Source organism: Anas acuta, chromosome 2, assembly GCF_963932015.1.
Source record: "Anas acuta chromosome 2, bAnaAcu1.1, whole genome shotgun sequence".
Classification (NCBI taxonomy): domain Eukaryota; kingdom Metazoa; phylum Chordata; class Aves; order Anseriformes; family Anatidae; genus Anas; species Anas acuta.
The window spans coordinates 19,454,236-19,476,497 of NC_088980.1; the positions used below are offsets into that span (position 1 = coordinate 19,454,236).

At 34.4% G+C, this 22,262-nt stretch overlaps 1 protein-coding gene across 1 annotated transcript in view; it reads left to right on the forward strand.

Moving 5' to 3' along the window:
- DNAJC1 (DnaJ heat shock protein family (Hsp40) member C1) overlaps positions 1-22,262 on the forward strand; it is a 101,602-nt gene that overhangs the window by 36,376 nt on the left and 42,964 nt on the right. The window contains exons 2-7 of the mRNA XM_068673779.1: positions 781-882; positions 1,856-1,902; positions 8,270-8,435; positions 9,347-9,444; positions 10,496-10,589; positions 20,299-20,389. Of these exons, the coding sequence (XP_068529880.1) occupies positions 781-882; positions 1,856-1,902; positions 8,270-8,435; positions 9,347-9,444; positions 10,496-10,589; positions 20,299-20,389 (598 nt within the window). The remainder of the gene's footprint in view (positions 1-780; positions 883-1,855; positions 1,903-8,269; positions 8,436-9,346; positions 9,445-10,495; positions 10,590-20,298; positions 20,390-22,262) is intronic.

Consider the following 22,262-nt stretch of genomic DNA (forward strand, 5'->3'; position numbering starts at 1 on the left):
AAGGAATGCAAGTACTTCTGTTTAAATTTAGAGCTTTGCAGATATTTTGACAAGTGTAACCCCAATATATCCAACTCCTGAAATCTTCCTTTTCTGGATATCTTCACAGCATGTACTGCATGGCAGACATTAGTTCAGAAGTTTGGGCATTGTGCAGCTAATTCATATTGTTGCAAATCATTGTCTCATGGATGCATTTTTCATTTCTGAATTTTATTTTTTCTCCCAATGTGTGCTATTTTTTATCATCATCCATACATAGGTTGATGTCAGTGCCACAAAACAGCTTTAAAACTGTAATTTGAAGCTACTTTAGAAAAATACAGTTCTTTAGATGCGGTGAAGCTGAAGTTGAATGGAAGTCCTATTAGTGCTGAATTTCATGTAAATGTTAATAAGGGAAGTGTTTGTGGCAAGTCCCGAGTTTGGGAAATTGAGCATGATAATTTGCAGAAACGGTGACGTGAAGGTACGCAGCTGCAATAATTTTCGGTTTTTACTGGAACTTTCAAGTGGTGCAGAAGGTGCACTGGTTAATTTTTAAGCAAGAAAGTTTTGGCAAGTATTTTTGTAATGAATGTCTGGTAATGAAGGAAGTTAAGATGAAAGATGAACTGGGCTGAGTGATTGTTCAGTCGTTTGGGCTAGTCTGGTTGCATGGTTTGGTGGTTAGATTTGTCAAATGTTACGCCTTAGTTAAGTACTTGCATGACTGTCATCACATCCTAACAAAGGTCTGGGAATTTGTTTCTGACACTTCGTTTCGTTTCCATCTTTCAGGATGCTTCATCTGCAGATATTCGGAAAGCGTATCGAAAGCTTTCACTAATTTTGCACCCAGACAAGAATAAAGATGAAAATGCAGAAACACAGTTTAGGCAAGTAAGTGCAACGTGTGGTAATAAAGTCTTATGGAAAATAGGATCAGAAGTTTTCATAATTATTTTAGTAAGAACAAGGATATGTCTTTGAAATTATTACATTGAACATTACATTTTTTCCATGGTAGCCAAATTTTAAAAAATACACAGATTTTGAATTATCTTGTTGCATAAGTCACCTTTAATATTTACCTGAATATTAAAAATAATTCAAACATAATACTTGGACATTTACTCCTAAGAGTATGTATGTTTTGTTCTTTATCTGAAGACTGCTTATAACCATCCTTTTCAATAGCAGTGACTAAAATTTCTGATCAGTTCTCAGTGCAAATCATACGTGGGCATAATTTAATGAAAATTAAATGGCAGGGGGGTTGGGTTTAGGTGATCTTTAAGGTCCCTTCCAATCTAAACAATTCTACCATTCTATGAAAATAATGCCTCCTATAACTCATTCTATGATTCTAAGATTCTATTTTTGTTTCTGAATGTTTTCTTCTTTTGAATCTTTACAGAATGAAACCATGAGACTGTTGTCATTAGTTCTGCCTTTAAAAATATACTCCAGATGACTAAAGATCAGCTACTTAATTTCAATAAAATCTTTTGGATGAAACAAATAATACATAGTTTTTTTGTTACTGTTGTTGTAGTATTATGTTTTGTTCAGAGATTGGAGGAGGAAAAAGCCCTTTGCCAGAAGTTGCTTTTGTCAGAAGTTGCTTGTTTGTGTATCTGATATGTGTAATCTGATATGGTTATGTCACTGTGGTTTGTTGTTTGTTTGTTTTTTTTTTGTTTGTTTGTTTGCATGAGTTTAATTCCTAGTGTTGTGGGGAGAAAAGTGAAAACTATCAAAGAGCATTTTCTGGCAAATGTAAATACAGTACTACTATTTACATTTATATAAACTCAATTCTCTTTTTTTTTTTTTCTTTTTTTTGTCTTTTTGTTTGTTTGTTTTGTTTTAGCTGGTGGCTATCTATGAAATTTTAAAGGATGAAGAAAGGAGGCAGAGGTGAGTTAATCTTAAATAAACTATTCGTTTATGCCAGTGATAAATTGAAGCCCTATTTAATTTAATTGTAAGTATTTGGGTGATTTTTGTATAATTTTTGTATAATTCTTCTGTAGCTGTTTAATTGTGGGCTTAAAGGGGAAGCTGGTATGTATTTTTTGTAATATACTGATTTTTCTCCCTTAAAATGAATATGAAAGAACTTTAAAAGCTATTTGGTTTTTGGAGCAAATACAGTTTTTAACATTTAGCAATTGTCTCACTTTTTATGAGTTGTGTTAATTATAATTGCTTGTTTTATTAAAGCTGTGGTTGAACATATAGTCCATTGATTCAACTGCCTGTTATATCTCACTATATCAATAAGAATTTATTTTCACAGGATTTAGGGATTATTTCCAGTGTATACCTTATGTAACATTGTTTTCTGCTGCTTGTTTCATAGCTTTTCTTTCAAATGTGTTGTCTATAATATTGTAAACTTTGATGTGGATACCATTATATGTTTTGATAATTGATAATTGCCCTAGGAGTAGGTCCAGCAGTACATGAAGGAGATAAGTCTGAAAATCTGTGGTTTTCTGGAAGACTCTTCTTTTTAAGAGGCTGTCCATTTAAACTAACGATTATCTGGACAACAGAGCTATTGAAAAAGTTCTGCTTTTAGCTTGGAGTTTTAGTAAATCATCTTTCAGCTTACAAGTCTTTAAGCTGGGCTTTACAAGACATTTCTTGAAGGGGTTTTGGCTTTCTAGATATCTTGGCATGAGTCCAGGTTTTATAGTACAGACAATCTACGTTTTGATAATCCTCTCTTTAAGTGTCATGAAAATGTACTTCACAGAAGTACTTTTGGAAATTTGTATTTATTTTTTTTTATTTCATTCTTACCAGATAAGTTCCTTGTGAAGTCCTAATCAAGGAAAGCTTTAAATAATAATAATAATAAAATGATTAGTTAAGAGGCTGCAGACCACTTGAAAAGTTAGTTATCCCCCAATTTTTTTCACCTATTTGTTTATAACATTGTTCACATATACTTTGTGATACTGCCTCTGTGGGACTTATTTCTAGCATGAAACTGCTCGGCATTACCTTGCAGCTGTACAGTGACTTTTTTCATGGAGCTGTGATGCAGTAGCTTGTGAGCATTATATTTTAAGCCTTGTATATATGACACTTCCTAATTTACTCAGCTTGTTTGAGAAAATATTGTTAATTAGTATAACACAGTAATTGCAAATGAGGAGTCAAAGCAGTGGTAGATTGCTCCAGCTTATGGGGATTTCATTGTCGCTAACTTCTTTTGTATGTAGGCAACAGCTGTTGTATTTTTCTTGCACCGTGTAGATACGTAGTTGATATTTCTTCTGTCACTGATTAAGTATAAATATAGCTGAATAAACAGCATTCAGAGAATTTTCTGGAAATAATACGCAGAATTTAGAATAACAGTGTAAGTTCTCTTTACTGTATGGAAACCTTTATTCATCGGATTTATTACACCGTCTAATGGTAAACACGGTTGAGCTGGTGAATGGAGTCTTTTCTCCTTTATCCTGTAAGGCGTTGTTGCCTCACGTCCTTAAAACAAGTCTTAAGTAAATGTGCTAGGGACTGCCCCCCTCTAATGTTTCTGTTGTAAGGTAACTCATGCGTTTCTTGGAACCATATGGCAAATGAAAGGGGAGAGTGTGGTTGCTTCTGGGGATTTTCCTACTCTGGATATTTGTTGTGGGAGGTGTTGGACCTAGGGGAAGAGGCTCAAAGTTTACCATCATCCCCATGCACAGGGGCAAAGCTATGCTGCACCCTTTGTCTACCTCGTGGCTTACTGATTTACTTTTATCCTAATTCCAGAGGCAGCTCTCTGGGTCTGCTCTAACGAGGCTTTCTGTCAGTTTGTTTTTTTGTTGTTCCTTTTTTTGTTTTATTTTTTCCCCTTGGCAGTGTGGTAGTTTTTATTTCTAAAGTAACTCAAAGTCCTGCAGGGGTGAGAGGGAAATCGGACCCAGTTCTTGCAAATTAGTTGGTGGCACATTCTGGCAGTTTAGCAGGGAATCCCTTTGGAAAAGGACATGTGAATGGTCTGGGGCACGGGATTACATCACCTTGGGAAGAACGGGCTTCAGACACTTCATACAGGGAAGTCAGCTGGACCTGTTCATCTCAGGTGATGTAAGCTGGCATTGATTTTGGTGCTTGCACAGAGGGTAGAAACAGTTAAAGCAGGAATAAGGACCTGCCCTGTATAAGTGAGTGACAAACTCATTTTGAAACAATAAAACTCTGTCTAATTAAACCCTTCCTCCGTGTCTTGGTGAATGTCAGAGGTGTTAATTGTTTGTGTGTATACAGAAAGCGTTCTGAAAGGCAGATCTGTTGGCTAGTTGAATGTAATCATTTTTCTAAAGCCTTTCTTCTTTTTTTTTCTTTTTTTTTTTTTTGTATTTAGCACTGAATTTTTATCTGATGACAGAAGACTTTCTTAAAATATTATAGTTCTACTGAAAAAATTAATACAAGGCTTTATAATTAAAATGTGGCTTGCTTATTTGAGAAAGGTATATAGTTGCTTGTATAAGTAAGGATACTAAATACACGAACACTCCTTAGTGCTATACTCTGTAGTAATCCCACCATGGTGGTACGTTTCACTTACACATTTTAACTGCTGTGTAATCATAACATTGTAATATTCTAACATAAAACGTACATGCAGCATTGTTTAATACAGCATTAACATTAAGCATGTGTGCAGCTTGGTTTAATACTTCATGCTCTGTAAACGTTGCAGAGTGTATGAAATTCTACAGAAAAGTTTCTTTCGGAGGGTATGCAGAGATAGTCTTATGTATTTCAGGAAACGAACCGAAGTCATTTGAGGGTAAATAAAGTCGATGTATTTTATTACTTTTTGATTATTTTTAATTTTTGAAAAAGTTTACACAGTTCTATTAATTGTAATTAGGCAAGAATCTTAGATGTTAATTTCATTGTTGCCATTTTAAGGAGCTTTTTCTTTACCTACAAGGCTTATCCTCTTTAACAATATGGACTTGATTACAGGAAGCATTTGTAAAGGAATCAAGATATACTTGTTTAGAGTAAGAAAGGTGTTTATCTTAGCTCTCATTATAATTACATGTGTATATTCATAGGAATAAATTGTTCTGGCTGACGTTGAACTGGATGTCTTTGACAGCTCGAGGAGAAAAAGCCCCTAGAATAAAAAACACCGGTGGATTATTCCCATAGATCAGAATAGATCTCATTAATTCAAGCTTATAGTATATAAACTATATCAGATTTCTGAAATAATTTGAAATATGAAATGCAGTGGCTTGATTAAAGGGAGGAGTAAATTATAATTATATTTAAATAGATGATACTGTAATTAGCTACCACAGTTAATGGATTTTTCTTGCAGTATAATTGATTCTACAAAGAGCTCTAAAAACTATTTTATGAAACTTTACAGAAGAATGAAATTTTAATAGTCATGCAATTGGTTACATTCTACAGCAGACTACCAAGTCTTGTATAGAATCCCCAGTTTTTAAAGAGAGATTCAATTTAAGTTATACATATATATATATATTTGTCCTTTTGTTTATGTACTGGTGCTTTGGGGGTTTTTAGTTTGCTGACTTCTACATTTCAGAGGTACCTGGTAAGCATACTCCCATGCAAAATATTTGCTGCATTCTGTGTATTTAAGTCTGAGAAAAAATACTGCAGATATATATTTCCCTTTCAGTTTGATTTTTCTTACGTAGGGTAGCAATTAATACAGGTCACCAAAAGAATGCTTTGTAATTCAGTTTTGAATGCAGTTCTACACATGACTATCCTTCGTACTTAATACAGGTTTCTATAAAGAAATTATTTAACGAGAAATCTACTTTTAATTAAACCACATCCTAAATTTGGGAAGTAAGATTTAAAAATTATGGGAAGCTTCTCAGTTTCAGTAGGATCGTTTTCCAGTTGAAAACCTAAAAATCATTGATATTTTTATTTTTCAAATACAGAGCTTAATTAGTATTGAAAGCAGTGATTTATCTTTTAACAGTATATATTCTAAAAAGTGGGTTATAATAGAAGCTATCTTCCCTTAAAATGGCCAGTCGTGTGAGCCATAATGCTCATTGATAGTAAAATCAATAGAGCATTGATTCTGAGACTTAATCCTTGGAGACTGTTGTTCTGAACAGCGGACATAGCCTAGTAAATACAGAGTGCTGTTTAAAGTGTTTAATGCAAGAGACTCTGCTGTCTTAATTTATTTTTTCTGAACAGATAATTTATAATAGAATGTGGTTGTCAAACATTTTTTCCCAGTGCTTTTTTGAGTATTCCTGTATTGTTGCCATTAACATATATGGACCCTATTCAATTTGTAGACAAATTTTTGGTGCCTCAATTAACATTTCTTATTGTATAAGAAAGCAAATGCTTATTAAATGTATAGTAGTATGAAAACAATTTGTTCTTTTTGGATTCTACATATTTATTTCCCTGAAGCTTTCACCAGAACATATTTTGTGAAGGCTTTTTATCAACCCATTTTTAAAAAGTGGTTTTGTTTCTAAGATATTCAAGATATTCAGCTTTTATTTTAACTATAAAATGTTGCAAATACATTGTTATATTTTTATAAATGCTAAAACCTCTCTGTCATTCTTAAAGAAAAAGTTAAGAGAGATTTAGTTTTGAAACAACATGCTTTTTTTTTTTCTGAACAAGGAATTTGTGTTAAAGCATCAGTAGTTAACCTCCTTCGGACTTACTGGGAAAGGAAAAATTACATCAAAATTCCTGTTAACGGATATTAATCTTCGTATCCTTATAATTGTCACGGAAGATAAAATTCTGCAATCCCAATTTTACTTGGGGTGCCATTCAGAATGCTGCAGAACCTTGAGGTGCTGAAGCTTTTGCACAGACACAGCCTAGCAACACTTGGCAGCTTGAACAAATGTTTAATCAGAAGTCAGGTTTAGATGTGCAGAATTAAAGGATATTTTTTTTTAATTTAAAACCACTGCCTCTTTTTCCCGCTTAAAAAAAATGATTTTGCTTGTGGAAATTTTTTTTTTTTAGTACATCTCCAAGGTATCAATTTAATAACTATCAAAGTAGCTAGTGCAGTTGTTGCATTTAAATTGATTTACATGTCAAGACTGGCAGTTTAGCAGCTGCGCTATTATTCCTGGATCGGTCAATTTACTTGAGAAAAACCTACTACTGAGTTCTACTGACCTGCATGACAATATAGGCCCTATTTCTATTCCTGTAATTAGGCCTGCGACTAACTCAGAATATTTTTAATTAAAATATTTTGGTCAATGTGTTGCACCAAATTAGGCCTTTCAGTGCAGATTTAATTCTGGAAATGGTGTGATTGGAATATGTAATGAGTGGGGTGCAATTTAAGATTAACAGGTTGTGCGTCTTGAGCACACAGGTTTTGGAGTTCGCTGTATAGATCTGTTTGAAACTTCACTCTGAAAAGGTAGCTAATAGAAAAAAATGTAAGTTTCTCACCTCTGTGTTTAATTTTTTAAATTCGATTATGTTAACGTTCTGTAATTAAAAGACGCTGCAGACATGGTAAGATACTTCAAGATTTTTCTGTGGAGAAAAACTGACAAATTGTCATAAAAACGGTTCCTATAGAGACAGTGGCATTAGTAAAATTAAGCAGTATTAGAATAGATTGATTCTGGAGACAGCTTTTCAAATAGAAAATCAAAATCGTCTAGCTGCGGTGAACTTTGTTTTCTAACAACATAATCAAGCCCTTAACGCAATTTCATATCTGACTCCAGAAGGGATACTCACTCTGCCAGCACCTCATGGCCGTGGTGCCACCGGAGAACAAAACAAAAGCACAGATACTTCCCCCCTCCCCCCAGCACTCGTGCTTTTAATTTGGAAAAGGGAAAAGGGGTTACAGTGCTGGAGACGTTTGTTCCTCGCTACCTTGCATTTAGTACTTCGTGGCCTGGTGTTTGCTTCCTTCAGGAAGGCCCGGCTGCTGCTCGGTGGGCAGGTAGAGCACAGCCCCCTCGCTCATCAGTCGAGTCACAGGAGCAGTTGGGTTACTGGGTTTTCTGAACAAAGCCTGGACAGATTTCCACAGCGTTTAGTTCTGGATTTTGTTTGTAGGTCCCAGCCTAGCAGTTGACAAAACAAGATGCTGCTGTGTTAAAAAAAAAAAAAAAAAATTACTAAATGATCTTTTGTGTGCCTTCTATTCAAGCAGTCTGTGGACCGTCATTTGTTTTGTTTTTATAATTGGATGGTTTGGCTTATTTTATTTTTAGCTCTCCATGAAAGCCTGTTATATTTGCTACTGTAGGTATGATGATATTCTGATCAATGGACTACCAGATTGGCGACAGCCTGTATTCTACTACAGGCGGGTGAGAAAAATGAGCAATGCTGAGCTGGCATTACTCTTGTTCATTATACTCACAGTGGGTCATTATGCTGTGGTTTGGTCAATCTACCTGGAAAAACAGCTGGTAAGTATTGGTAATAAATCAAACTCGCTTCAATTATTAGTATTGAATTCCCTGCAAAAGTTTGCATATCATAGGGATCTCTACCAGTTTTCCTGCTTCAGATTTGGATTTTTCGTATTTTAGAATGATAACATTTAAAATGGCGATAAATACAGAATGAGATACTCAGCATCACAAACAGTAATCTAAATCCTGCTTATTTTATCAAGAATCATTAATAAATAGAGAGAGATGCTTCTGTGGTTTCTAACTGGAGGAAAGAAGAGGAATAAAAACTCTTCTATCATCTATTGATGCAGAATCACATGCTGCTGTAGTCATGTTTATGGTTTTCCTAATGTTATTTAAAAATAATCAGTTTTTATTCATTTAGAAGTCATATTTGCTTTGCCTTTGTTCTTAGCTAAATGCTTTTTTTTTGTTTTGTTTTGCTTTGGCTTTTTGTTAACAGGATAAGCATTGGTAAGCAGTATAAACCATTTTTGTTGGATTTTTTTTTTTCCTCATGTAAAAGTCTATTGCGCTTACCAGACTAGGAAAAACAAACAAACAAAAACTAAGCATAACTTGAAAAATATTCAACCGTTAGTATTTGTTTACTTTTTTATTTTCTACTGCATTATTGAAGTTGATGAATGAGAAAGGCAAGTTGAATGCTTTCTCCTCTTAGAAAACTTTGATTGCTATGGAGATACACATGAGTGACAGAACTGGACTTCATGTGTGTTTAAAGACTGGGTGCCATGGCAACAGTTATTGTTAAGATAGATCATTTTACTTAATCATGTAGGACCCCTAGCTACATTTGCATAAATGCTACTCTAATGTTTACCCTTCACAGAAGAGTCCCAGTAACATTTGTGGTTTACATGTTAATGATAACCTGTAACCGTAGTTCTTTCTACATCAAGGATGAACTGCTTACCAGAAAAAAGAGGGAGAAGAAGAAAAAAGCAGGAGGCAGGGGTACAGATGAAGCCAAACTTGCTGCTCTTGACAAAAATGAAAGGTGGGAAGAAACTCTTTTGTTTTCTGCATTTTAAAGCATTTCACGAGCTACTGGTTTAGGTCTGTAATTTTCTCCTCGCGTTTTCGAAATATTTTAACAAGAAAAATATCTGTAACGGTCATTGCTGATATAAAGTGCCAGTGTAGATGTGCTTTCAGTTTTAGATTTTGTAAATAAATGTGTGGTATTTATTCAGCAGATGAACAATAAGTGAAATATTAAGGCTGAATTAAAGGTGTCTTGCTTGTAGAAGGCTGCTATTTCTACAAGTTGTTGTTTGTTTTTTTTTTTTATAAGATGTTACAACTTTCCCTGTCCCTGAAGATTTGCTTTTGATTAAGAAATTTCACTTTATTTAAGCTGTAATTTTTTACCATACCATGTGAGGAGTTTTTATGTTTTCTTAATGTTTGTCTGAATTAATGCTTTTGTCTGATTAACTTAAAAACAACCGTGTTGGTAAAGGCTTCTAACACTATTGTTTAGTTAAGAAATACATAGGGAAATGGTGACTTTCAGGACACTCCAAAAGATACCACCATTTCTTCTATTGATTCATAGAAAGAAATAAAGGGTTTAAATAGTTCACACAGCAGGGGCATGAACTGGATCAATGCAGGATGGAGATCAGAGACCATTCTGCCTGTCGTCTTTCCTGATGACATCAGTGAGTAATGCTTCAGTGAACTGCAAATGACATTAATTTTTATGTATTGTTTTGTTTATGCTACAGTCTTCATATCTGGTTGTCAGCACTTGTGAACACTTGATTGAGGCTTGAGCTTTTTTTTTAAACTGAGTGATTATGTGCCTTATGAATTTATTTTCTTGAAGAAAAGCCCTTTTTAAGAGATTAAAATACAGAGATGATTAGAAGTTAGCTGTTGTGCTATATATTTTGAATTAAATATTCAAAACATATTTTGTATTATGTAATGAAACATTTTTATATGAATTGACAAGTGCTAATCATTTTAAAGGATAATGGGAGAGTTCTGACGTTGAGATTGTGTGGCAATATTGAAAAATTTTTAATTTTATTTGGCTGCAGAGTACTGGACAAACCACAGTGGCATGATTTACTTCCGTGCAAGCTGGGAATATGGTTCTGTCTCACTGTGAAAGCTTTACCTCAGCTATTCCAGGTAATACTAATATTTTTAAATTACATTATCTTTTTTGATGGTGTTATAAATAATCACGTGTGTTGCACGTTTATATGAATTTTCAGGCTCAAGCACATGTTATTTATTTTTATATTTATATATATTTATATAAAATTACTCTTTGAGGACAATTTAGTATCGTAAGTTCATCTAAACATGAATATATTAAAAATGGTTATTAATCTTAACATGCTAGGTAATTCAGCAGCAGTTCCTGCTGAGCAGAAGTACAGGAATGAGTGATAGGAGAAGGTTAAAATACATACACGCCTATATTAGAAATAACAATGTCTTTGAAACAATCTGTTAACAAAAATATTGTTATCTCAAATAGGCAAATGCTATATATTTATATTTGAGAGAACAGTGAAATTACTTCTGAATAAGTGAGCTTTCATTTGAGTCACAGGATAATCACACATTTACCTTTATATCTATCTTACAATCTTTTATTTTTACCTGATTTAAGTCATATATTTAAATTTATATATGAAATTAATAAAGTAAAGTACCAAAGATTGTTGCAGTTTAGATACTTAAACATGGCAAAGTTGGCCATAGTTGTGTTTTTTCTTTTTTTTCTTTTTTTTATGTGAATACTATAAATTTTAAAATTTGGCTGATATTCAGTCAGCATAACTATTGTCAGAAGGTCAGTTATCAGAATAACTTCAAATATCAGATACTTTTTCTTTTCGTTTCCCTTGACCACATCCATTTGTTTTTAGTACTGTAGTCACTGCTGAGTAATTAATATAGATCAGGGAATTTAAGGTGGATTTTATTTTGGTTTACAGAAGTAGGGAGTGTTAATTCTGAAGTATAAACAGCATAAATGTTCGTTTTCTCTCTGTGTGCAAGCCTAAAAGAAGCGTATAATTCATAATTCCTAATCTGTTAGCCAAAAGGCTTGTAAAAGTTATAAATGCAATAAAGAAAATTCTGGTGTTTCAGCTTCTATTTTTATAGCCTATAACTTTTCCTACAAAGAGATGCAAAAGTTAATACCCTTTCATCTTTTAAATGTTTCATCAGGACCGTGTGGTTATTTTATGAAAGCAATCTTTCTTAATCTTTTTGCATGATCTTAAAGTAAAAATGACAATGCATAATTAAATCAACTGTTAAAGTGTCCAGAGTAAGCTTTGATGTACCTCCTTGATTGAGGTGAGTCAGATGGAAAAGAATTAATTTCACCAATTGCTGCTGCTGTACTTTTGAAACTTTCTTTATAATTATAGTACTTTCCCTTTTGCCTTGATTGAAAAATATTAAAAAATCTTACAGGATATAGTAAAATTCATCAAGAAATTTAAAATGGGACTTCTAATAATCTTTTTAAGTTGTCATATTCTCTGTTTTTTCATTTTGAGAGAGTCTATTAAGAAGTCATTATAAAGTGTTTCAGATTTCTGTTCAGACAGCAGGTCCTCTCTCTGCTAGACTGCCCAGAAACAGATTAATATAACCAAAATGGTGTTCTGAGCTTTATAGAACAATAACTGTTGCTGTGTATTTTAAATCCATAAAATTAATGGTAGGGTAAAACAAACTGTCCAATTGGAGACCATCAAGCAGGGATATGGTGGCAGGGGAACCAGGATTTAGAGGAATCCAACACAGAAAGGCTTTGGAGCGAGGACGAAGCAAAGAGATGGGATTCTAGAGTGAATCACCCCATACATAAATTATTCTAGTTCTTAATGGTGGGGTACGTTTTGTTGTTGTTTAAGATGACCTGCCAATTATTTAAGTGAAAATGCAATAAATTATAAGTAGGCTTCAATGTTAACAATATCCAGAATTTTAGGTAACTGAATTACTGTAGCTTATTAATTAAAACAGGTAGTGTCACCTCTTCTGAAGAGCATGAGAGCAGCAGTGACCTCATGATGGACCTGCTTCTTGAAAGAACAGTGCAAAACATTCTTTGTATGTTTTAGCTAGCTGGACAGAGGGACTTCTGGGCTCTTTAGTTGTATTTAAGGTTTCAGCAAGTTCTGTCTTAATTCCAGTTATCAATATCTAGCAAAAGAGTAGTTGTGCTCATGCGATTGTACCCTGGTACAGAGATCCTCTTTTGAATATACACGCTGTTCACTTCAATAATACACTAACATAGGTTTGAGATTTCAGAGTATTTCAGGCTTTCAGTAAGTACAATCCCTAGGGCAGCTTATCTACAAGATGAGATGCCAACATCTGAGGTACTGAGTAACTCAGTCTTGTTGTGTGTGCTAGTTACAAGGTGTTACAAGGGTTGACGTAGGGATAGCTGTTACAGATTTTAGGTGTTTATTGAGTTAATCTCCATGATTTTTTCAGTCATTTAAGAGCCAACAAATTATTTTCAAAGTTGACTGGCATTCATCTGCAGCTAATGCAATTGTAGACTAAGTTCTAAAAATGTCATCCATATTTAAATAAACCACATTTGGGACAGAAAACATTAAGAGTTTTAGCAATGCTTATAAAAGTGTGTCTTCTGCTACTGAGTTTCAAATCCCTCAGGAATGTCATGAAATAGCTGAACTGTTTCTTCAAATGAAGGAAACAAAAGTACCTGCCTGTGCATACAAGATCTTCCTCAAAGGAAACTTCTTTTTAAAGTGAGGATGAAGTCAATTTAAACTTTTTGCCACTTCTCATATTGATGATTCCCTTTACCTAGCATCCCCCCCATTAGTAATGTGAATATTATTCTTAAAACAACTCTGTCTGAGGATTCAGGTTTCTGAGCTTCTGCCCATGCCTGACTCTCATTTATCCAATTGAGTGTCTTTCTCCTACTTCCCCTCGTCCTTCAAAATGTCAGATTTCAGAAGGAGGCACTTAAAATAATTAAGGTGGGCCTTTACTGAAGAAAAATGCTTTGTTTGCATGCCCTCATGATGGCCTATGCCATTTTATTGTAGTCTGCATTTTATGTCAAGAAATTGGAAGAAAAATGGGTGAGAGGAGGATGAGAGAAACTCAAAAATGATTGTTTTTTTAACTGTTGACAATTGTATTTTGAGGGGGACTACATAGGTTTTTATATCCCTGCATTTAGTGTAGTTAAATGTCAGGGTGAAAACAACATCTTAAAGCTCGTTTGAAGAAGTGAAGAGAAAAGAATCCATAAAATGTATCATAAATCAAATATCTGTGATGTGAAAGAAACATTAAGAGGAGTATAAATTACATGGACTATTACCAATTTTAATTCTTCTAATGAAGACACAAGAAAAAGATAGAACAAAGCATGCAAGTTTTTTCTAGGGTCATCAGAATGACCTGGAAGAAGGCTATCTACTTAAAAACCAAGAAACTCAGTAAAAATGCTGAAAACTGTTCTCACAAAGTCAGCTAAACGGCTAAACACAGTGTGCAAGTATTTCAGTTCAAATAGTCCATGTAAAATAAATAGGTGGTGTTGGTGATTATCCTTTTTTTTTGTGGCAGAAGAGTCGCGTAAAATGGATTTTATTCCCAAAATAGCTGACTAGTTTTTAATTGGGTTGTGAAGACAGTTTAAGAAAAGTGGTATTTCTTAAAAATGTTCTTCGTTACTCTTCACAAAATATTTCATTTGGAAGACTGAAGAGAAGAGCATTTCTTCATATTCCTGACAAATATTTTTCATCCAGCTTTATGTGGTAAAGCTTAGTTAGGAATGTTTTTTGTTTGTTTGTTTGTTTTTTCACCAACTTAGTGCTAGGAAATGGCTTTTATTACTTGAATTATGATCCTGCTGTTGTTCTGAGAGTAATGAAGCAGAAAGCATTTTTTGTTTGTTTCATACGGAAACGTGGATTCTTATTAAGAAAATAAATTTCCCTATTATCTCCTGTCTGTGATAAAGTAGGTGTGTTGCATACCCTATCAGTGAGCTGCTAGAAGAACTTGTGGTGGCTTTCCGGCGATGAGAAGGCAGTCCAAGCTCAAGATGTAGTTGCACTGGGTATAACCTAGTGAGATTATGAACAAAGCTTTCAATTATGATTGAAACTTTTGTTTACAAAGACCTTTGTGTAGTATGAAGTGAATTAAAACAAAAAGGCCAGTAATTTAGTTTTATGTAGACTACCAGATGGTAATTACTGAAGCTGATTTAGTAGCCTGGAATAGATTCAAACTAGTGACCCAGAGGTGTTTAATTTCTTGGCATTTTTTCCTCAGGTTTTCTTTTAATCCATGATTACATTTCAACACCTGCTTAGAGATGGTTCAGCCCTGGCCTTAAACGGATTGGCAATGTGTCATTAAACTCGAGAGGCTTTGCCAGCAGGGCATCTCTTTTGGCAAAGTTAGCTTTTAGACGAGATTTGATTAGGTCAGCCAACAATTATGTGGTTGATTTTGTCTTACGACTTTATATAAAATCACAATATGAGATTCAAAAAAAATACTGCATTTAGTAATGTCTGCTTTAAAATATGTACTTTCAAAGGGATTTGTTCAAGTCACAAAAGTTAAATATCTCAGTAATTCCGAGGTTACAGGGTTTTGAGGTATTCCAATGCACTGTACAGCACCAGTGCTGATAAAAGTTGTGGAGGGTGAGCAGATGCAAGATGTGTGGCACAAGTGATTGCCCATTTGCTCTGTTTCTTGCTATTTCACAGCTATTTCAAGAACCAAAGTAGGGATGAAGCTCTTGACCCTGAGGTCAGTTAGAAGATAAGATAAAGGTCAGAGGAGAGTAGATGGTTAAACAAGTATTCTGCATGTATGCAAGTGAACAAAAATAATTTACTTCTAACGGGGTTTTCTGGAGAAAAAAACATGCTTTGTTGCGTAGTAAAAGTTTCAAGTGAACATAAGACACAAAACAAATTTGCCTTTAATTGCGTGTTGTTCTGTGGTAGCCAGGTTTGTTCTGCTCCTTCAAATAATTACTCACAATATGTCTGAATATCTCAGCATTTTAAAGGAGTGTAGCTCCAAGTGTAGCCTGTGAGTACAAGGTGATACTGGCTCTGAATGAATTGAACCATTCTCTTGGGGTGTGAGGCTTCGCTGGGTATGAATGAGGTTCCCAGGGAGGCCTTGCAGCACTGGCTACAGTTCCTCCTTCTGGTTGCCTTTGTTTTCCCACTGTGGATCTGGAATCCCCAGCAGATTCTGCATTAGCACAGCCTGCTGCTGGTCACTTGCTGCATCTGAGGCTTGGGAACCACTCTCCAACTGCATGGCCACACCTAGTATTATTCCAAGGTCAAAGGAAATAATTTCCTGATTAAAAGGAAGGAAGTAATGCAATTCCTATTTATTTACTGGTTTGTCTTTGAGTAAACATGTAAAAATAACAACCATTCAAATCAGTGTTTTAACTTTTTTTACGTTATTTCTTGCCATAACACGTTGATAATACTGATGTGTAAGCCCATCTTGTGGTGTGATGCCTGGCATTTTTATTGCAAACGAATAGCAAATTGAAGGTTGGATGTTGCAATCATTTTAATTTTACTCCTTTATCATCAACAATCATATACAAATGTGCTCTCTTCTGTGACTGATGTCACTTGCGTACAAATTGTACAAGAACATTGTACTCAAAGACAAAAAACAGTTCAAGAACTTCATGTGAATATTTAAATTGGTAGATTGACTTAAGATTAATACAAAGAAAATGGTTTCATTATACTGATTTTAAATATGCTTGTAGGAAAGCTTCCAGTTAACTGTAAATGCTGAGAGGGGGTGCATTTTGTTTGTATTAGCCCCTAGCTCCTCAGAAGTAGAATGTGAAGCTGGTTCTATCACAAAATCTGTAATGAAGATTCAGATATGGTCAATAATGCAAGTTGTTTCCAATGTTTCACTTATTTCTCTAATCTGCGGTCTTTCTAAAGTAGACCGTAAAGCCAGGAAGATTAACTGGAGGAAAAAAAAAAAAAAAGGAAAGGAAAAAAAAACTCAGAAAGCAAATAGACCAACAAAACCTTGTCACCCTCTCAGAAGTCAAGGAGAGGTTGGAGTGACTGAGCCTTATTCAGAACTGAAGATTTTAGTTCCAGGATTAGCACAGTTTAAATAAAAAGTGTATCTATCATTAAAAACAAAACAAAAAGAAACAAACAAACTTAAAAGTCCAGTATCAAGAATTTCTGTATTTGTACATACCTCAATAATGAGTGCAGTTTTGTCCTGGCAGTCTCAAGTTTATTAACAGGAGACAATTCACATATTGAGAAGGACTGAAGTACAAGAATTCCACAATATTCTTCATTCTTATTTGTGGTTGAAATATTGAAAATACATTAATGAAGTGTTTATCTGTCAATTTTATTTTTCTTCTGCAGCACTTTTTGAAAATTTTAATTAACTATAAGGGTAATCACAGGAACTTCATATACCTGGTAGATGAAATATAGTTTAGAAATACCAGTAGCACAATTCTGAGTTTCTAATACACTCCCTTCTCGTTCTGTTTCCTATTGGAAAGTGGATATTTGAATCACAGTATAATAAACCAGCATGTCTTTGCCCACTTCATTATTATTCTTACTTGACTACACGTATATTGCTGCTTTGGCAGTAAAGTAGTGTATTTGTGTTCTTTTTTGAAAACTTCTCAACCCATTGCAAATGAGAACAAAATATTTCTGTTCTGGTTAGGTAAGCTGGAATAGTTAGAATAATTCCAAGCTTTGTATTTGCCTGTGCCTTTTCTCTGTCCCTTTCCACCCCCAGAAGGTTCAAAATGTCACTTGTTTGTTAACTATTGAAGTGCACATCAAGTATAAAATTTTGGGGTTGTGCATATTTTGTACTGCTGGGGACAAAAGATGCTCTTAAAGAAAAAATTACTGAACCTTGGAGAAGAAGCAGTAGGTTGGAAGAGGCTGTATCCATATTTTTCATTGTTTTTAGGGTAATTCTCAGATTATTGTGGCTCCAAAATACTTGCATTGAGGCAAAGTGATTGTTTATCAGGTTGGAAAAGTAAAAAATCTGAACATAAATTTATTTTGAAATTTACTACTAAAACTGAATATGCTTGAAAACTAATTTTTTAGACTAATACAATTGAAAAATAATGAGAAAAAAATGAAATGGTCTTATTTATGCTGAGGCAGAAGTTTTCTTTAAAGAACCTCCTATTTTAACTGTTTTCCAGTGTTTATTTCATGGTAACTTCCCAGGTGTTTTATCCATATAGTCTGTGTCTGTGGCTAAAATCTTTATTCAGGTATGTCTTTTAATTCCTATTCACAACCTGTAGAGCTATTTCTTATGCTTTGGTGGAAAGGTTTCAGTTCTCAAATCTTTAAAATCGACTTTGATTCAATTCTTATTTATTTTTTGCTTTGCTTTATATGTATACATTTTCACAGGCTCTTCAAAATGCTCAGTACGCCTGTTTTTTGTGATTATGGTATCAGCAATAATAACCTGTGATTAATAAGATAAAAGATCTGTGCTGCATTTGTTACCTGCATATTACTTCATTTGCAGCAATAATCCATTTGATATCTATAAAGCAACAATGCCACTAAATTTCATTTACGTGCTTCTGACTAGTTTTCTTTGTTGTTCAGCTATTGTGTCTCATTTTCATCTGAGCCACATTTCCAATTGTTCTGTGATTGACATGCTGGAGAGATTGACAGTTACCCCCTAGTGCCTGCTGTCTGGAGATCCCACAAGCAATAATGGATTTTACACCGGAATTTAGCATCAAATATTGGCTTTCAGTGTCAAATGGGTTAAATTTAAATGCCGGTTAATTGTAGCCATTTTGAAGTCATAGCCTTAAACAAAAGCATTTTTAGCGTATCAGTACGTCTAAGGCTTGTGTAGGCCACACAACCCAAACGTCTCCAACTTGCAGCAGAAGTTAACCATTACAGCTGTGCCTCTTTCTGTTTCTTAATTCTGTTTCTAATGCAAATAGTCCAGACCTGGAGACTGCAAGGAAAGTTTACGTATGTGGTAGGGATTTCATATTTCAGGTAAACTGAAGAGAGAACCAATGCTAACCCGAATTTTGTAATTGTATGTTTTAGCGTATAAACTGAATATATTTCTTTGAAGCCTTTATATCTGCTGTAAATGGTAATCCTCCTGCATGGTGTACCCTTTTAAATGGTTTTAGCCCTGGTTTTACTAAAAACCAGCACCTCTTCCTCATTCCCTAAAACAAAACCATGAGCAAATGAGATGCCCTCATCTGTTGTATGCCAGTAGTGAAAAGTTACATAAACTCCTTGAAATTTCATCTATCCTCAGAGTGACCTCCTATGTAATCCTGAGAGAGAAATGTATATTCTTGTTTACTGTGCCCAAGCATAAAGAGACAGAGTAAGAAAAAGTTGTTTGGAAGGAGAGGTAATGTTATTGTCAGAATTGTTCAGGAATGCTGACATATTGGTGGGCTTTCTTCAAAACATTACGGTGTTCTGCTGAGAGCTAGGACACAATTCTGTCCTCCGTGTTGTCCCATCTCCCTCACGTGTCTTTGAAGAGGTAGATAAATAACACAGTGTAATGCAAAGAACAATTGTTGGGTCATGTTATCCTCCTTTGCAGGAGGCCATGTTTCTATATGGCTTCCACCATTAGATGCAGCAGTCATGTCTGCTTAACTCAGCTTTTATTTCCAAAATTTATTTTTTTTTTTCATTTTTAATAAGACTAGTTTATTTTCAGGTTTACAGGATTCTAGTTGAAATTCCATAAGTATTTACCAAGGTTTTAAAATACCTTCTACATTAACATTTAAATCGTACATTAAGTGTAAAGAGCGGGACCGTGATGCAATAAAAAGAGAAAAATTATTTTTGGCTGTGAAGAAGTAAAAAATCGGTTAACCTAATCATGTAATTATTTTTGGTATAATACAAGAAATGTTCTGCATGTTTGGAAATAATAAGTAATAGTTTGTGTATTTCAATATTTCTATAATAGTTTCTTTGATTTTGAATGAGTAGATAAATCTCTTAAGCTGGTGAGAGTAAGAAAACTCTCCGTATCTCCTAACTCAGCAATCTGGTTGCTCACATTTGGAAAGCTTTCAACACAAATCTATAATTGCTAATTCATTAGATTTTGAAAATTTGTATCTTATGAGATTTTTGACAGGACTTCCAATTTTATGTGTAAATATACTAAATAGATTTCACATTAGAATCTAATCTAATCCCTGGAGAAAAAAAAAAAGCAAAAACTTTTTAACACTATAATAGCAATGTAAAAGTTAGTAAAAAAAAAAAAAAAAAAAAAAAAGAAACCAAATACATTGATTTTCATAACGTGCAGTTAGTGATACTTAATGAATTTGTGGGAAGAAGATCACTGCCTAGCAATTGCCTTTGTCCATGCACATCCTACTCTAATTAAAAGCTTTTGTTTCTTTTTTGAACTTCCAGATTGCTGATGTGAGCAAAGTGGGTGCATGGACTCTTAAGAAGTTGTAAATAGTGATCAGAAATGTTTTTCTAACCGTTTTGCTTTTCAGGTTGTCAATAAGCATCATAACCTATAATGTCAACACTATTACACTATTAGAACATTTATTCTACAAAAGTTCTACAGTCTAAGCAAATAATTTCTATACTGACAAATTCTGTATTTCGAGAAACAAATGTATCTTGAATTTTCTTTTTTATCTTTTTGTGAGGTTAAATGAGAAATTAAAGCAGAGCCATTGAATAACTTGTTTGTATAAGGATGCTAATGTCATTGCAACATTTTCTTAAAGGATGCCAGACAATTATATGTAGAATATAAAGAAACAAAAATGAAGGAGAAAGAAGATGCCCTGGCTAAGGCTGAACTTGAAACACTTCAGAGTGAGTTTTTATCACTGTCTTAATAAACAAAGATGTAATATAACGTACCTACTCCACGACATGAATGTGAACAAATTATGTTTGTAATCTTCTAAAATATGTGCTTTATTTATTTCTATACTGCTGTTGAATTTAAATGAGCTTTTAATTTGGTGACTAATTTTGCGGTACCCTGCTGGCTGTTTTCTGCAGAAGCATAAAACTCAGGTTATATAGTAACTATATATAGCAAGAAAACTGTAACTATATAGTAACTATATACTTGTAACTATATAGCAAGAAAAGCATAGTTTGCTAGAGATGTTGCTTTACAGGAGAGGGGAACTTCAAACGCATAGATCTTGAAGTATACATATTCAGAAGTGACCTCTCGGTTTTGAGTATTCCTGTAATACTTTTTTCTGTAAATAACTTTTAAAAATGATATATTTTGTGCTATTTTATATAAATCGAGTTTGTACAAATAGAAATTGCAAATAACTCGAATTTCCAAAAGCATGGATGCAGACTTTGGAGATGGATTCATGCTATTGTTGAAATAAATGTCTTTAAAGTCTTTATACTCTTATAAAAGACCAGAGAAGGCAATTAGCATTTCATGTAATAAAGTATTCAGAATAATTATAGGTGACTTCCTTTTCTTCTCTCAGCTATTTCCTTTTGACAATGATTAAACCTACCCTCTTCTGAAGACAATTTTAAAAGATTTTTGTTTGTGTGCGTGCTTGCTTTATTTACTGTACTTAAGTGCATGCTTTTAAGTTCCTTTATTCTGACAAGTGCATTGAGTGCCCTATAATAATTTCCTAGCTTTGAGTATGCATAAGCCTTTAGGCACTTAAAATACAGCTGCATTATTTATATTTACAAAATAGCTTAATTTTGTAAAATCAGCAACATGATGAAGCTTGAGCAATAATTCCTAACTTATCCGTAACTAAATCTATTTTGAGAAAATGGCTAATATTCAGCACCTCAGTGAGCACCATGGACCCAGGCCAAATCTAGCAGACCAGTGCATGTGATGCTTGTTAGGGAGACCTGCCATCACGCAGGAAATACCTACCGCAAAATGGGCCCTCGCAATAGGTCTTGACTCCAGTTATTAAAAATGTGTTAAGTTGTCAGACTGCAATGTTTTGATTGTTTGGCATAGATGAAGTCTTTGAACTACTACGTACTTTGTATATATTGTTTTAAAAAGACTAGTTTCTGAAAACAGAAGTGCAAGTGAAAGTAGGAGGTCATTAAAACCATCGTGTGTGTGGTCTTGCGTTTCACTGAATTGCTGAGTTTCACTTTCGGTCAACACCTTTTGGTGTTTTCCTCTGTGCAGATCTGCCAGGTGTCACGTGAGATTTACTGGTTTCATCTCCTCTTCTGTGGGCCCCTGCCAGTAGCAATGCCCACATCGAGAGGTGCAGGTTTGGTGCCCTTCCCCCCCAGGTCTCTCGTGACTTGTGACAGTAGCATCAATGTCTGCTGTCACACCAGAATGAGAGCTGGCACCTGACCCCACTGCCTGTCAGGTGAACCAGTGGCACACACATGGAGCAAGAGGAGGGACTGGTAGTCACCACCTGTACTCAGTGGAGTTTGAAATTTAGCGTAGCATTAATTTGGTCAACCAGCACAGTGCTTTTGCAGCGCAACAGAACAAGCCATTATTTCTCATTTTTTAAAAGAAATGGGACTTCCAGAGGAACAAGAAGATGTATCTGTAGACAAAAAAAAATATATCTTTTTTTCTCTGAAACTGGCATGCAAAGCATCTGCTAAATTTGCTTATTTCATTATATTGCTCTGTATTGTACACTTCAGAATAGCATGGCGAGGTTGTAAATCACCAAATGAGCGTTTGGTGATCACTTGT